The sequence below is a fragment of the Taeniopygia guttata genome, chromosome 1A, assembly GCF_048771995.1.
Source record: "Taeniopygia guttata chromosome 1A, bTaeGut7.mat, whole genome shotgun sequence".
Taxonomy (NCBI): domain Eukaryota; kingdom Metazoa; phylum Chordata; class Aves; order Passeriformes; family Estrildidae; genus Taeniopygia; species Taeniopygia guttata.
This window is the reverse complement of record NC_133025.1, coordinates 61,919,311-61,936,912: the sequence shown is the minus strand read 5'-3', so window position 1 is coordinate 61,936,912 and position 17,602 is coordinate 61,919,311. Positions and strand designations below refer to the sequence as shown.

Below are 17,602 nucleotides of genomic sequence, written 5' to 3'. Positions count from 1 at the left end.
AATCTTAGCTCCAGGCAGGGACAGTCTGAAGCACAACCAGCCCCAAGTGTCAGTAGTGCGATTCAATCAAAAGAACGCGCTGGATTTTTCCATCCAGCCTCTTTTTTTTCCCTCTACTCTCATGATGAGAGATGGGGTCAAAAGCCATAAAGTCTTTGGACTAAAAAGAAATTATAATTTCAAAAGCCTCCATGCCTTTGTTTTTATCCTTATCCTGCTTGATTCCCAACAGGATGAATTTGTTCTTCCAAAAAAAACTGTGGAAGAATGGAATGTGGGTGAAAAACATTTGTCTGTTTACTTGGTTTTAAAAATTATATGCATGGCAATGAAAGAACAAGGTAATCTCTTCCTTTGAATTGAGGTTAAGAAAAGGCTCTGAGTGCATAAAAGACTCCATTGCCTGCTCACACAGCTCCTAAGGAGTGATTTGGACTCTGTTGTGCATCCTTGATCCCTTGATCCATGTCTTGTGCTGGATGCAGAGCATCAGCACATCCCTTGCCTGCAGGAGGAAGGGAACATCCCGCTGGGGATGGGGCAGGAATGTTTCAGCTGCCAGGCTGCCTGGTAGCTGCTGAGGACACCATCATTTGAAACAGTCCCAAATCAATCCAGGGACTTCCTAATTAGCTCACAAACAACCCCAGTGAGCTAAAACTTAATACTTAATACTATAGAAAGATGCATTAAAAGTTTTACTTACAGGCCCTCAAAGACTACTTAATTACATGTGTGTACTAGGCTTGTGAAATGCCTTATTTAAGAAGGAAAAAAAAAAAAAAAAAAGTATATATATAAATATACAAAAAGATACTCCAGGATGGATAGAGAGCACACTTCAGCCCAAAATTGTTTCAAACCCCCTGCCTGTACATCTGCATTGGCTCAAATGGGACTTTCAGTTTTCGGCTGCCTGAAAGTTGATCCATATCACATTGGCTGCTCTGCCCCTCCTCCAGTAGATGTGATTTCACACTAAGGTTTTACAGAATTATAATGTAGAAGCTCAGCCAAATGGGCATCAGCATCCATCAGATAAAAACTTAGAATAAAAGTTGTTTTAATTCAAATAAAATTGCCTTGTAAGGACACAACACACAAATATTAACTACAGGGGATGCAAGCCCGTGCTGAGATGTCACACTGGCTTCAAGAAGTTGATTTCTGCTGTTAAATATACTTCATCAGTGCTGCTTTGAACCAAACTTTTTCTATTCCAGCAGACAAAAAGAATTGCCCATTGTTATACCAACTTTTGTAGCTGCTTCCAAATGAATGAGCTTCTCTTTTCACAGTGTTTCACTATTCAACTTTTCTTTGCTTTGCTTTGCTCTATTTTATATTTCTTCTGGTAGTGACCATTGAGAAGAGCACCTGTATTTGACAGTAAGAGTAGGAATAAACACACAGGTCAGGACACATTTCCTGGATGTGTGGTGTGGAACTGAGCCTTTCATTTCAGTGATGGGCAGCCTGCTTGGATCTAACAGATGCCAGACCAGCAATGTTCCATTTGGAACTGCTTGACTTGTATTTATTTTTATCTTTATTTTGAAAAACATAAATTTGTTGTCCTTTCTTTCATCCTCTTACAACTTTCTCCAGCTATTACAGTTCCACTGCACCTACAAGGTGCAGAAGCACCAGTCCAGGAGGGAAAACCAGTACTGTGGTGGTGATCTCCCTATGGGAAAATTTCCCCATGATAAAGACAGTGAATGTCCCAAACCAAGTGAATATGTATGAACACATTAATAAATATGTTCCTGAACATATTTACTTTCTGTGATGGTGTAAGTCATATAGTCACAGCAGAGAAGGGGGTAGAGAGGGCACCTAGACCTGCCCTTGCCCTATCCAGGGTCCATTACAGCCTTGTGAGTCCTCACTCTGTTTTCTTTACTCTTTTGAGGTTTTTAAGCATATTTTAAATTACATGCCACATTCAATAATTTCTTCTGTCATTTTTCAGGTCTCCTCTGACTTGAACATGGTCAGAACTGAGTCCCAGCATGCCAGCTGCACTTTATGTATCTCCTTATATGTCCCAGTGTGGAATTTATCTTCTTCACAAAAGAATGGTGCTGTGGCTCCAAATCTCCTCTTCCTCCATCCATAAGAACTACAGGCACCTTTTCCCAGTTCCAGCATAAGTAATGGAACCAAACCTCGTCATGTGGTTTTAATTTGATTTTTTTTTTCCTCAGCATTTTTCTTACTGATAGTCATGCAAGTTCTCTTCAGTTAACTTGGAATTATAAAAAATGGATAGGGGTTCAAAGTATGCTTATAATTATAAGAAATGTATTTTTTCCCCAAAAATGTTGTCTATCATCAACTAACCTTGTTTCTGAATTATTCCTGCAACAAAGACCATCTCTGGAAAAAAAGGATAGCATCAGAAAAAGACAAATATTATGTAAATCCAAAATATGAGCTAAGTTGATAAGTGATGTAACACATTAGCACGCTGGAGAGATTTGTAATTATCCATAACTGTACTGCCAAAACACAGCTACATATTGGAGAGTGCAAATCCCCTTTTGTATATCACTTAATATACAGCTTTGATATAGGAGTACAAATCAATACATTTCCTTTGTAATGAAAAATATTTGTAAAACAATTAAAATTTTGGTCTGTGTACTGCAGTGCTGTGTGTGTGTAAAATCTTTCATGCAAGAAAGTTATTGCAGTTGTACTTACCAGGTGCATTTTAATGCATCTCGATGTTATTTTAATTAATACTATTATTATAATCTCATTTAATTTCACTTTGCTAATTCTCTTTCAAGGAAATAAGTTTGAAGGTGAACTGCATAAAAGCTGACTCTGTAAAATGCCTTTCTTTTAGGAAAAGCTCTGAAGAATAATGGTTTTCAGGGTGTGCCCAGAATTCCTGCTTATTTACGTGCATTATTCCCATCCTCCCTCCTGGCATGCCTACAGCCCTGGGTACACATGTTACACTGTGGCATCTTTGACCTACTATGTTAATTGTTGTGAGTTGTCCTAACTATTTTTAAGAAAGAGGGAAAGCTGCAGGAGACATCTTTCTAAGAAATGTGTAACAAAACTAAGCTTGAAGTTCTTTGTGAATCATGCTTGGAAATTCTTTCTAATGCTTCTCATTTGCCGAGCCTGGGTGCAAGTGAGGATGCCACTGAGGTTTCAGAAATTCCTTCAGCTCTGACATGGCACCATTGGTATTCTTAAAGCAACATTTAAATAATCTTTAAATAAATAATTGCTATTCTTTCCCACCACCATTTCCACCAAATAAAAAGATAGTTGGATTCCTTTTTTACTTCCAACAAAACATCTGCAGCACATTTCAAGTATTAAAAAAAAATAATTTATAGAGATGTTGCTGGGCCCTTTATAAAATTCTGAAAATTAGAACAAAAGTGATTTTGGCATTTGAAAGGTGAACAGCCTCCTCTACTGAAGATATCAGTTGGTCAAAATGCTCGGAGCTAATCTTCTGCTCCAACTTCTTCTTCCTTGCCTTTACTTCAAGCCCACCATCTTAAAAAAGAGAGGACCACATGGCTGGAACACACTTCCATCCCAGGTAAGTGCATTTGTCAATGGATATTAAAACTGGGAACTGCTCAGATTTGCTGAGGCACATGTGATGTCCCTACAGCCCCTTTTTGGGATCTGTTTGGGAATTCAACCACAAAGTGGTGCTGTTGCAAAAGCTAACCATTATAGAACATGCTCCCTGCTTTTAGAATGGCCCAAGGCATGCATTAAACCCAATAAAATGTTCATGCATTTGCATACTCACACGAATATCTTCCCCATAAATATTCAATTTTTTATCATCAAACGAAATCACAGTGGTATTTGTTAAAATGTAGAGAAAAATACATGTCTTCAAAGTATATAAAATATCACATGTTTTGAAGTCTGGTCAAGTGCCTAATTAATCAGATCAATGTCTTGTAATTATCCCAATTAAAATCCCAGAATTCAAAGATGACTTTCTCCAACATGCTTTGAGCAATGTTTCAAATTCCTCAAGACAGAACAGGGACTTGTTCAAAGTAATATTTTAGGGATTTTTAGGGTTTTTTTAAAACTTTTTTTTTTTTTTGCCATATCTGAACCTCAGATCCAAGGGCAACAGATAAAATAAGGTGACCATTTGGGAGCTGGATTGCTTCTTATTAAAAATTCAGAAACCTGCTTGAAATGTGAAAGAAACCCACCTTATACTAAGGGTTAGGATGAGGGGAAAAAACCACCCCACCCCCAGAATAACAGCTGAATATGTAGAAATACCTAGAAAGAAGCAGCTTCAGAACAACAGTAACATCTGTAGGGGAAAGGTTGGAAAACGGCAAGAACCAAACACGTCTCCATTTTCCCTGGCTGTGAAAACAGGCTGTCTACAATGCTTTTTGCAGTGCACACATATTTGGCGAGATTAAGGTGTCACATCTCAAATTACAAGGCGTCTGATTGCCCACAGAGCCAGACACAGGGCAAAACCCCTCCACTCCTGCAAGCTCTGGGAGGTTTGCCTCCATCAGAGGTGGGCAGCCCTTCTGCACAGGTCTTTTGCTTCTAGACTTCTTCTTTTGCTACCTTTTTTTTTTTCTTTATTTTATTTTTTTTTAGCTTTTTTTTTCCCTACTGCAAATGTGAAGTTCCCGGGCTAGGGCTGCCATCAGAGGCTTAACCCTTTGCCTACCTTCAGAGGAACATTCGTTCACCAGCCACAGGAAAGTTTTCTATTCCTAGCACTGTTTGTCTACTTCAGGAGATTAAAAGCTGAGTCACATTTTAGGCATTTCTCAGATCTGACTCCAGTGCCTGGGCTGGGTGGGGGACACACGGGATTTAATTCGAGTTCCCTCATTTTAGCTGAAAAAGCTCTAAATCGGATGGAAACAGCATTCAGGGTGAGACAAAAAACATTGGAATTAGAGTTATACAAGTTTGAGGAGCTTTGGTTTTTTGTTTGGTGGGGTTTTTTATTTGTTTTATTTTGTTTTGTTTTGTTTTGGTTTGGTTTGGTTTGGTTTTTATTGGCACAGCAGCAAGTATTAGTACAGAATTCATAGGAAGCAGTGATGGAAGGTGACTTTTAATCTCCATCTGGGTAAGAAAGGCAGTACTTCTGAGACAGACACAAATTGTGGAATCCCCTCAACAGGACCATTTAAATTGCAGAATCCCCTAAATGGGACCATTTTATGCTTGAAAAAATCCAGAGAAAGGACTATTGCAACTAACAACGCCATCTGTGTTTTAATCTATGGTGGTAAATATTTCAATAAAACTGTGACAACTTTCCAGGTAGATTAAAATGCCTTAAAGGAGATGGTACAAAGCTTTGACAGAAGGAGAGGGCTAATTATCATTACACAGGGAAAGGAAAGAGAAGAAAAAAATCCATGGTTAAACAGGAACAGAAAAAACTTATTGAGCTAGTAAAAGTATGCTTTAAGGAAACAATCTGGTGACCCTTATGATTTAAAGTGTCACCTCATATCTTATATGACCACGTTCTTATGGTTATGACTTGCTCAATTAAGCTCAAATCAAATAGAAAAGAAAGATGACTTAAGCATGTAAATTTAGAGGGAGACTTTGAGGCATGCAGCTAAATTTATCAGCCATCTCTGTGAGTGATCTCTCTAAATAAAAAGTTTGGGAACCAGTCGCTGCTGGTTGCTGATGAACTTTCCATGTTTTTGGCACATGCCATCCTTAATGGATGAATCTGCAAGTCAAAACAGGAGGAACTGTACACAAATCCATCCTAAGGTCTGTTCTTAATGGTGGGTGTTTCTCTCAGCACTTATTTTTGTGTCATGGCGGGTGACTTCCTTGACAGAAATACTGACCGAAGAAATAAATTTGTCAAACATTTGCAAATAACTGGAAAGAAAAAAAAAAAAAAGGGAAGTCACAGTAAGAGGGGGGAGATTGTAGCACTGTTGCTCTGTGCCTCTATTTCACCTGCTTGACATGTCCTACAGTGAGTTGTGAAGACGGGTAGGAATAGCAGCACATGCTGGCAGTGTGAGTAAAGTGTGTGCATGTGTGTGCATGTGGGAGACAGAGGGAGCGTGGAGGACAGAGGGGCGGGAAGGGGGGAGTGGATGGACCATTAGAGTGCAAACACAGAGACATTCCTGCAATAAAATACTCGTCTGCTGAGAATCGCAGTCTGGAAGGGATGGTGGTGATTTAACAAAAGAATTCTCTAAAATGTTCCCTGGTGCTAATACTGTTCTTAATAATATGAAGAGGTTTTGCCAGGAAGAGGAATAAAACCATCAACTGGATTTGAAAAACAAAAAAAAAAAGAAAGTAAAGAAAATAGGCACAGGATAATTTTTTTTAGAGCACACAGGGGGGAAAATTACCTTTATGACGGTTTTGTCATTTTCAAAAAAATGCCTCATTCTCTGAATTTCCCCAGCCAGGCAAGGTTGTTATAAATGGTAGGTAGGGAAATCAGAGTGTGGCAATAAAGGGGTTAATCCACAGAGCACAGAGCCATCTGGCTGAGCTGGTTTGTTATAATCGAGCAGATTATGTTCACGGGACTCAGAGTTTAAGGCTCCTCTCCCATAGAGCAACTCTGCACAACCCAAGCAGACCAACTTTGGGACTTTGAATGAACGTATTTACATCCACCTTTCTCTTCATGTCGACTTTTCTGGAAACATTCACACGGATGCCATGGTTACTCCTACCACGGTAAGGGAAATTTGACGTTTTCTAATGGGGTCCTAAGAGGGCGGGGAGGGGAGGGGGGGAGAGGGGTCCTTTAAAGAAGTTTCATGGGGAGGAGGTGGGGGTCTTGTGAGCTGTAGATGTGTCCCAAATGTTGCCTTTCCCATTGTGCCTCCTCTTTCACTCACCCCTACTTGCCCTATAGTTTGCTTCAGTCCTGAGGTTCCCCTCTCCTCCCGCTCCTCACACTGTTGTTCGGGTCCCTGGAAAGAAAGCAGTGGAGGAGAAATGCGAGGTGCAACAGGAAATCTGATTTAAGAGTCAAAAGCAAAGGAGACTTTTGGTTTTGTCTTAAGAGGGAAACCAGCAAGTTCAGCTATAACAAAAGGGGTTGGAAATCTTGACCGTGGATTGCAAGAAGCAGCCTCAGCGCACATAGCATGCTCACCCTCCGGCAAAGTTAGAGCCCATGACAAGCAAAGCCAAAATTCCCAAAATTTCTAGACCTCGCCTGCCACAGGTAACCAGCTTCACTGGAGCTTTCATACTTTGTGTGTGTGCCAGACACTGGAAACCCTGCTCATGACCTTTGAATCAATCCTCATTCTCCTCAAACCCAAACACTAAATTCTCTGGGAAGAGCTGGAGATCAAAAGATTCCCTGCACATCTGTGTCTAGGTGAAAAAGATACACTCGCTCTGTGCTGGAATGGCACGGAAACTGTTCTTACATTGCAGCTCCCAGCGTTGGGTGAGCACCTTCTAGGAATGCAGCACACAACTAATCAACAGAGATGCACATCTAGAGAGCAAAATAGAAAGCTGTTTCTCATCTAAACAGCTGAAATGCAGCTTAAAGCGTCAGTTACTGGCGAGTCCCTGTGGAGACACCAAACTGCTCATAGCCAAGAGGGAAAAAAGTCCTTGAATGGTTCAGATAGTTTTCTGATCAGTCCTTAATCCTTCATTAAAATAAACGGGAAAGCTATATAAAAGCTATAACTATAAATATGCAGTATCTGGAGAGATGGATATTTTGGATTGAATAGGGCTGCTATGTGCACATTCTCTGGTTCCTATATTGCAAAACCAGTTATTTAGAGATGACTCTGTGTGTGTGTATGTGTGCTCGTGTGTGTGTGTGTGTATGTGTGTGTGTGTGTGTGTGTGTGTGTGTGTGTGTGTGTGTGAGGGGGGGTTGCTTCTCCCCCTCCCCCTTTTTTAAATAGACAGGGATGTGTGTTATATGGTCCAGAGGATTGTTGTGAGCTACAGTCTTTCAGAAAACACTCTTTGCTCTCAGGCTCGTGTGATTTGTTGCATGAGGAGTGCAAATGGTATGTAAAGTTTTGCCTTTGCATTGTGCCTTGAGGAAAATATCCAGACAAGTAGGAGAGGCACTTTCAGGTGCAGAAATACCTGATATGTGCAAGCTTGCAAGTGGGGAAGTGGCAGAAGAAGCACCTATAAATGGGATTCAAGGAAAAGGAAAAACTAATAGTAATAAAAAAAATTTAAAAAAAAAAATGAAAAAAGCCTCACCAGACAAAAGCAGCAGAGAATGGAAGAGTTCAGCATGGTCCCAGCTGCTGGTAGTAAAAAGACTGGTCTAAAATACACGTGTAAATACCAGGGGCTCTGTGTGTGAGCACGGTGGGGGGACAAAATCCAGGCATGATTGCAGGTGGTGGAGCCAAAACATGGGGAGAAGTGGAGGTACCAGCAGAGCCAGCAGGGGGGTGCTTTGTGTAGAAGGGTGCTACATGTTGAGGTATGTAGAACACATAGGTTTAAGGGGTTTTGTTCCCATTGTTCTGCTGTGGGTTGGGGTGTTTTTCTCTTCAGGGAACAAAAAATGAAATGGTGCATCTAAAGATATATAAAAACTGTAGGGAAGGTGTGATACCAGAAATAAAGTTCACTGTTGTGCGCTGGAGTAATAATGGCAGGTGAGACGTGAAAAGGTGGTCAGCTTGAAGGGGAAACTGATGCACATCAACTGGAAAAAGAAGATCCTTGTGGGTGGCAGAAAGTTTAGGAGCTCACAAGAGGAAGTAACACTATAGAGAGATGGGAAAAGGTACAGGCTGGAGGCTGGGTGAGGATATGAACGGGACATACAAGGATGGTAGGGTCTGCAAGGGGGAGGTTGGGTATGGAGTGGGAGCGGAGGGAGAAAGGTGAAAGCACAAAGGATGTTTGGAGGAGGAGTTAAAATGTGAAGTATTAGCTATTTGGAGAAAGGTATGGAAAATAATCAGCTACATGATGCTTGTGGGGGGCGTCAAAAGGAGGTACCTTTGATTCTGTCAAGAAATAGATACGAGGATGTATTTACAAGGAAGGTATCAGAGTATGAAAGGCAAGGCTTGCATGGTGATGGAAACATGTGCCGAGAACAGGAACACAGAGGGGAAAATGAGCTGGATGGAGATAGGGTGTGGTGAGGGGAAAAGGATCCTGAAAGTATGTGAAGGGGTAACTAATTAGAGATATTTCAGAGCAGGCTGGAAGCCTGCTGGAGTGTGCTGCCTGCCTGCAAGGGAGAGACAGACTGGGGAAAAAGCCATGGGGAAGTGGTGTGAGGAAATTCAAGAGAGTGGAAGTCACAGGGGCAGGATGAACTGTGGCAAGGATATAAAGCCATGGCAGGTGTTGATGAGCACGAGAATGAGGAAAAATTAAGGAATGTAGGAGGCATGAATGAGGATGAAATAAAGAGCTATGTTTTCTGTAATGCCTAGGAAATAGGTGGTTTACAGGAGATACAGGGTGAGAGCAGAGAGTGAAGGGAAATTTGGGGGTTTGTTTCTTAGTAGGCAAAGAGAGGGAGCGGTGCAAAGGTGCAGTGGTTTGCTCGGCAGGACTGGGGATGCCTCTTTGCTGGGGAGTAGGAGCAACACAGAGAAAGAACAGGCAATAAGTTACAGGGGAAGCAGCTGGGGCAAGGAACAGCAAGCAAGGAATAATGGGAAGACTCTGGGAGGAGGAGAACATACACAAACAAAAAGGAGCAATTTTCTGTTGCAACAGATGTAACAAATGTGTTTGCATATCTGTGGTAGGTACTGGCTGAGCGAAACAGCAAGAATGGAACAAATGTGCTGGTGGAGAAATAGCTGAAGATATAAAGGGGTGGGAGGAGAAGGAATGGGAGGAAAAACTACCTGGAGGGCCGTATAAGCCACATGGCTGTGCTGAGGTCAAAAGTAAAGTGTGAAGTGTGTGGGGAGGCAAGTGGAGTTGGGAGCTGTAGGCCATGAGGTGGAAGTGGATGGGAATGACAGTTCCTCTTACAAGGGGCGAGGAGCTCAGCACGGGCCCACAAACAGCGGTGTGGGAGCGAGGAAGGGACCTGCCAGGCTGTGCCTGCTGTGCAAGGGAAGGTGAAGGGAGGGAAAAGTTGTGTCTGATAAGAGAGATTTATGCACACAGCATGCTCGAAGGAAATGAGGGAAGTGCAGGTGAGGACTGCAGACCAGGGTGTGGGGTCTGGGAGAAGGAAAACTACTTATGGGGGAAGGAAGAGTGATGAGGAGTGGGAAAAAGTTTTTGAAGGCTTAAAACATCTCTTTGTAATCTGCCTCTTGCTGTGAGGGAGGCTAAGCGTGCAAGGAGCTCTAGGTGCATGCAGTGCACCAGGAGAGCAGATTGGGTGTTCGGTGCAAGGGCTCAGGTAAATCCATACAGACCTTGCTGACAGGCACATGGATATACAGAATGTGAGAGGGCCAGGGGTGAATATGTTCAATGGGTGCTGTGCTTATGGGACTGGCAGAGTTGCAGGCGATGAGGACAATCCAGGAAGAAGCTGAAACCCTTGAAGGGTGTGTAAGGGTGGCTGTAAGGGATGGAGGCCTGTGTGGAAGTCCCAATGAGCCACCCAGGAGGCCATACTGACGTGCAGGGTGGCTACCAGAGGCTGAGTGGAGCATCACGTGTCCACTGCACTCACGGCACAGCTCTCCATGTCGAAATCACTTACGTAAGGCCAGCACCAGGGCTGAGTTTCGTGAGTGCTAGGAAAGCAATGTTTGCATTGAGAAGGAGGGTAGGAAAGGATGACTAACTGGGAAAATGGCTTGGTGCGTGGGTAGCGATAGGACCTGACGTGCTCTGGATGTACCTGCCTTCTGTATGACTTACACAGCAGGCAGGCTCTTCTATAGAGGTTTTTTTGCAGGCTTTTCATGAAGAAGGGCTGAATAACCCTTAGAAAATCCCAGTAGATTTAACTACAATATTTAAACCAGCTTCATTCAGAAGTGTATCAACGCACCTTATTTTCATACGTTAAAACCTCTGAATACTGCTGCTGGGACAAAGGGCAGAGAGGTTTCTCTGGGACAAGTTAACAGGGCTCTTGGATGAACAAATATCAGGCTGAAGGACAAAGAAGGACTACCAATGTCGGTCAAGGGAAAGAGGAAAGCAATGGCTTTCTCCATGGCTTGAAGCAGTGCTGGAGTAATGTGCAGTTGGCTGAGGGTTGAAACATAGGATACATCTTGGGTGTCAGAGAGAAGTACTAGGAACTTATTTCCTCTCAAAACAATTACACTTATTGACAACAGTTGTTCTTCAAATCTGATCTAAAAACACCTTCAAATTGTGTGGGTCACCTAGGACTTTGGGTTCTTCTGCAAAGAGTAGGAAAGTGCTTGTTTCTGCCCATAGCTGGTGTAGCTGCTGAGAAATCCTCTGAAACTTGCACTGCAAGTTGGTCTCATCACACAGAACCTCTAAACCTAAAGGCTGAAGCCTCTGAGCCCAGACCTCAAATAACATCAGTCCTACGGACCATGGTTCATAGATCTCTTTTCTGTTCATTGCAAGGACAAATTCCTGCTAAAATAAAGGCAAGCAGCCTGTAAAATGATAAGCAATTTGTGCTCATGCAGCCATAGGTTGTGTTGGGAACCCACTGTCCCATATTTTACACTGGTTTCCCACTGCAGAGTCCAGGTCAAGCTCTCCAGCAGGATGATTTTTCCTGACAATTCTTTCAGCTCGTTGCAGTCTGTGGAAAGGACCTTTCTTCTCTGCTGGAAGTGAACTTCCCACCATGGCAGGCTGTGGGTAGAGGGGATGGTGAAGTAGTTGTCCATGAGGGGGAGATGCAGTCTCAGACATGGGGATGGACTGAAACCACACACCACAGACTGCTCAGCCTACTGCCACCAGTGCTCCCCTGGCCTCTGACCACTCTGCTCCCTCCACTAGGAAAATTAAAATCAAACACTGGCATCAACCTGTCAGCTGGCTGAGAAAAGAGAAAGGGATCAACGTGTTGTTGCAGGAAAGGGCAAAAAGCAAGAGTGAGTGAACTGTGCTCAGTGTGGGGCATTTGTGCCTGCCTGAACCCTTTGCAGTCACGACACAGCCAGAGAAATCTGCTTGCAAGGGGCTGGAACATCTGGGTGTCCATGCAGATGTTTGCCTGGCCATGTGTGCGTGTCCAGGAGCAGCCAGTGGGAAGGGCTGGTGGAGGGATGGCAGCTGCTGCTGTGTGGGAGACTCTTCGTGCATCTGCCAGTGGGGGATGAGGGGATCAGCCACATTCTGAGGGGACAGATGGGACGTGCGTGTGAAGAGAGAAGTGCTAAGGGTGGATATGGAGTAGTTTCAAGGTTGTGAAATGAGTGCTAGGAGGAACATCTACAGCTATGTTCCTCATTGTATCGTGAGCCTTAAATCCATAGGGGAAAGGAAAGCCTCAAGGGGGGTTACACTTCCCAAGGAACTAAAAAAACCTCACACAAGCACGCAGTTCACTTCAGAGCCTCCTCCTCTCCTTCACACGGTACAAGCAAGCCAGGAAATGTGGCCCTTTCCTTCAGGGCAGCAAGCACTTGAAAGACCACAGCAGGGCCCTATACACCTCCCTCTCTGATCCTTCCCTGCCTCCATCTCCTCTCCACCTCTTCACGCACATGAGGAAGTGTCTGTGTGTGGGATTCCCACCTGAGGGAACGCGTGACGGAGCTGCCATGTCGGGGAAGGCTTTGTGTCTGAGCACATCAAAACAGAGTTTACTGGTTGTCATCTCAGGCCCAGAGAAGGAGCCTGGTGGTTGCATTTCAAGGCACGTGGGGAAGGATGGCAAGCTGTTCCACATTTCCATCCAGCAGAGTGGGAGTCTTAGGGGTGACCTTATTGCTCTCTACAGCTTCCTGAAGAGAGGTTGTAGACAGGTGGGCCGATCTCTTCCACCAGGCAGCAACTGGCAGAACAAGAGGACGCACTATCAAGCTACATCAGGGAAGGTTTAGGTTGGATATTAGGAAAAAAATTTCACTGAAAGAATAATAAAATACTGGACTTGTGTTCCTAGGGAGGTGGTAGAATCACCATCTCTGGATATGTTTAAAAAAAGACTGGACTTGGCACTTGGTGCTATAGTCTAGTTGTGGTGTTAGGGCATAGGTTGGACTTGATGATCTTAGAGGTCTCTTCCAACCTCATTATTCTGTGATTCTGTGATTCTGTGAGTCGCTGCTTGGGTAGCTGTGAAAATGCCCACATTCTGAAGAGCAAAGTCCGCTTATCTGTTCAATAACTTATCTGTGTTATCTGTCAAAAAAACCTGCACCAGAGGTGATGAAAACACTCTGGAAGGATTGCAACCCACAGGATAAAATTTGCAGCACTCCTCCAACATTTCCAATGTGCATGTTGCCCATAATGGAACCACAGCAATAAATATGCTTCTTCTCAGTTGCTCTTTCACTCCTTCCAGCAATAAATTCCTGTATTTTGAGTCTGACCTTGCTATAGATTTTACATGTTTTATCTTATATTAGCTGAGTTAGCATGCAGGAATCTAGTTAATTCAAAAATATATATTTCTAGGCATTGCCTTACAAAAAATTCAACCACGTTTGCCAAAAGTCTGAATCGATACAGTCAGAGGTAACTCACAGGGAACTGTAGAGGGGCAGAAGGAAGAAGTATTTTGTACTCTACATTAATTCAGATTGTGAGTGTGAAATTTAAGCCCAGCTTTTGAAAAGCTTTGTGGTTAGACAAGTTTGAATACAACTTCCTCTCTGGTGAATTCTGCCTCACCCAGGAGATGGACAAAGTTGCAAGACAAAATCAGCTTCTGTCTCCTCCAGAGATGGGATTTGGGCAGTATTTGGTTTCTGCTTCAAACCAAGATGAGATATTTTGGCTTTTAGGCGCCAAATATAGATCTCATAAATCCGATGGAGACCAAACCACAGAGCTGTTAAGAGGGAGACATCATTTCATGTGTTGAGGGGTCTTTCCTGGATTTGTACATTTAAAAGTTAGAAAATATTTACCTACTTCAGTGCTTCAGCTCCTGTGAGAGGTAAAACTGTTTCCTCCACTCATTTCTCAAACAATTTGCAGAGTCAGATTTTGCATGACTAGCTTTCCAAACGGATGTTGCAGATAACTCCATCACATTAAAAAAATCTTCCTCAAAAGGTGGTTTTTCTTTGCAGTTTATCCATATTTGCCTGTTATCCCACTTAGATCCCCGAACATCTTGACCAACTTTCCTTCTTTCACTGTTTGCTAAAGATATCCCTCATATATTTGACTTAAGATGTCCTTTGTTTAAGCTCATTCTTTTCTTACAGAGTTAATATAATCTTTTACCTCTAAGCATATCCTTCCATTTCTTAATTATGTTTTTTCAGTTTTCTGACTTCCCTCAATTTCATCCGAAACTTTGTGGCACTAGAGGATTCAGGAATAAAAGTGATGTTCCAAAACATTCCTCTATTTGCAATCACACTGACTTGCTAATTTTTCAGTATTATACCTTTCCAACTTCCTCCCTAACATTTAATACAGTTGCTCTGAATTTATTTGATTTGAATCCATTTCCTAGACATATTATCTTAGGCCTTTCTCCTCTGAATCTCTTATTTTCTGCATGTTTCCAACAAATCTCTGTCCTCCAATGTAGCATTTTTTTCCTATCCTTTACATTCTTTCTATCCATTTGCAGCCTGTTTCTTCTCCCATTTCATTTTTCTTCTCTTTAACGCTTTCAGATTGAGATGATTTTTGAGGTCACTTCCAACCCAAACCATTCTATGTTTCTATGATTTTAACAGAGTAAAACTCTTTATCAGAGAGATGAAAACCATCTCATCATATAGGGACATCTTTAAGAAATATTGCATCAATATGTTTTTCTTCCTAGATGTGCTCTAGATGTACTTCAAAGAGAGTATTAATTTATTTATACAAAATTTATTCATTAATTAATCTGGGCAGAGACTTTTTTATCCTGCTCAGAGAAAATGTCTGTTCAAACTGCCTTTTTCAGTCTGAAACAATCAGGAAATATGTTTAGTTTTCCTGTTGAAAGGCAAACCATCACAAGCTCTGAGAAAGAGAAACAATCTAAATAGTACTGCAAGATGAGTATGGGGAGTTGTTGTTGTTGTTTTACTAAAACAAAATGAAAATAAACAAAAGCTTCATGGAGTTAAATGTTGCTCTGAGAAGCTAAAGCTGATTTTCACATGTGCTAGGATAGGGATTGGTCTCCCTTGAAAAAGTTTGAGGTTTGGATAAAAAGAAATGGTTTAAAGTCCAGTGATTTTTTTTTCCTGTCTTTCTTCTAATAGGAAATCTTCCTGTCTTCTTTTTTTTTTTTTTCCAGAGGTTCTCATTTGCCTCATTCCGCTGAAATAAAAGCTGATTAATTTTCAGCATAATCTGTTTTTTTGAGCCACCATTATCAAATCTTATTGATTTAGTTGTCTTTTGGTAAATGTTTTGTTTACCTCAATCTTTCTTTGCACCTCTGGTTCAGACTGTGCCTTTCCTGACTCTGGTTTGACACCAGCACTTCCACTGATTCCAATGCATTTCTGATTAACACAAGATCAGGGCAAACATGGAAACCCACTGGACTGCAAGTCAAATCCTGCTCTCAGTTGTACCCAAGAAATCCTACCAATATTTATGAGGCTGTAACTTTGAATTTGTGTCTTGGGGGTTGTTTTTGGGGATTTTTTTTTTAAACCATGAATGCATGTCCAAAGCATTTTAGTATGTTGAGCCATAGAAATCAGAGAAGGGGAAAGAATATGCCTATATTAGATAAGTGATATTTTGATTGGAAAAATTGCAACAAATACTTTTTTTTTTTTTTATGGTTGGAATTTGTCAGTTCCTCAGAAACCAAGCATTCCCCACTTGTTCTAATAAATCTCAACTAAGTTTCCTTGGGCACCAAAGTTTAAAAACCTTTCAGGCTTCTCCCTTGCTCAAAACCCTGTGTCCTTGTTGACTCATCCACCAGCCATCCACAGACCAGGGAATTGCTACTACAGGGACAAAGCTAGGGTAGCACATAAACCTAGAGAAAACAAGGGCAGGATGCTTCTGCCTCACGGGGGACCCTTGGGCTTAGGAGGCAAAAAGAAATTCCTCAGCACTGGAAAATTAAACCCAACAAAATCCATCTCTAGTACATTCTAATATCTCCTAATACGGTCTGTCTCTCTAAGATCCCTGCCAGCCAGATAGAATATTCTTCAAAGCTCTGTCATGTCTAATTTTAAATTCATCAAGTGACTGGGCTTCCACCAGTCCACTTAAAATTTTCATACCATCCCCCATCCAGCTTGAGTGCCATTCATTACTACAGCATTGAGTGCTTTCCCATGGGCAAGTTGTTAGCAACAACACAGTCCTGGGTGGCAGTAGGACAGCTGGCAAGAGACCATTTTAGATGAGTGGCTTGGCTTCAATTTTATTTTTTCTTTAAGTTAAATTCTACTGGTTACATTTTTGTGATGGCATTGTTTGAGGAAAAAGTTAAAATAAAATGTGTCACTGTTGAAAGTAACAGAAATATTTTTAATAAATAGCCTGTTCTTGGAGAATAGCTCTTTCTCAAAAGAAAGGTTGCATTGGTGAAGCCACAGCTGAGTCCTTTTTCCAGGTCCTTTTAGGGCAATATGGTACTTTAGGATGACTGGAATCAGAAATCTTCCTGGTCCTCTACAGGAATCACAGAATGGCTTAGATTGGGAGGGACCTTAAAAATCAGCCAGTTCCAAATCCCCGCCATGGGCAGGGACACCTTCCACTATCCCAGATTGCTCAGAGCCCCAACCAACCTGGCCTGGAACACTGCCAGGGATGGAGCAGTCTTCATTCAGGTCCATAAATTAAATTATTTTCATTTTTATTCATAAACACTCTAAATATTTATTGCTATTTAGGGAGATTTGTTTATTCTAACTGCTTTCTGAATTTTCTCCTGATTAATTTTTTTAACAATACATGGAAACTTATAGACTACAAGAAGCATCCAAAATTATTTTCTGGTTACCTGGCATATTTCCATTGATGGATTTCACTTTGGGTTTTTTCCATCTTTTCCCATCCATCGGCTTCTATTTAACTCTTGCTGGATGTTCTTGAACAGCCAGTTGCTAGCTCTGGAGATAAATAACTTAACAGAGGCCTAATTCTGACCCCACTTACATGGAAGAAGCCTAATGACCCCCCAGGGAATAAGTTCATCTTGAGGCAGTGAAAATTTAGACCAGAGTCAAGACCTGAGAACTCAACAGAGAAACTATTGCCTGGCAAATGAGAGTGGTTGTTTCTAAACAAAAAACAGACAAAAAACAAAAAAAAAACCACCACCACCAAAAACGCTTAATGTAGAAACAGTTTTCCAAATCTGAACTAGCAAAGCTTTCTCAAAAATTCTGCTCTGACCTGTCAAAAAATATCTAATCACAGTCTGATACTGCTCTTGCTTGTTTATTGGCTTCCTCGCTTGTTTTCTCCTCTCTTTTTGCAAGAAGGTGTTGGTATGGTGACTCCAGCTCTTTCAGTTTTTCCATCCATGAAATTCTCATCCAGATGAATTATATCAGACCAAATCTGAAAA

The 17,602-nt window shown here is 41.9% G+C and overlaps 1 protein-coding gene across 1 annotated transcript in view; it reads left to right on the top strand.

Annotated features, from left to right (window-relative positions):
• The first annotated feature begins 5,059 nt into the window (after positions 1–5,059).
• NTF3 (neurotrophin 3) overlaps positions 5,060–17,602 on the top strand; it is a 48,965-nt gene continuing 36,422 nt past the window's right edge. Inside the window, exon 1 of the mRNA XM_002189512.7 lies at positions 5,060–6,726. Within this exon, the coding sequence (XP_002189548.1) occupies positions 6,709–6,726 (18 nt within the window). The 5' untranslated portion in view covers positions 5,060–6,708. The remainder of the gene's footprint in view (positions 6,727–17,602) is intronic.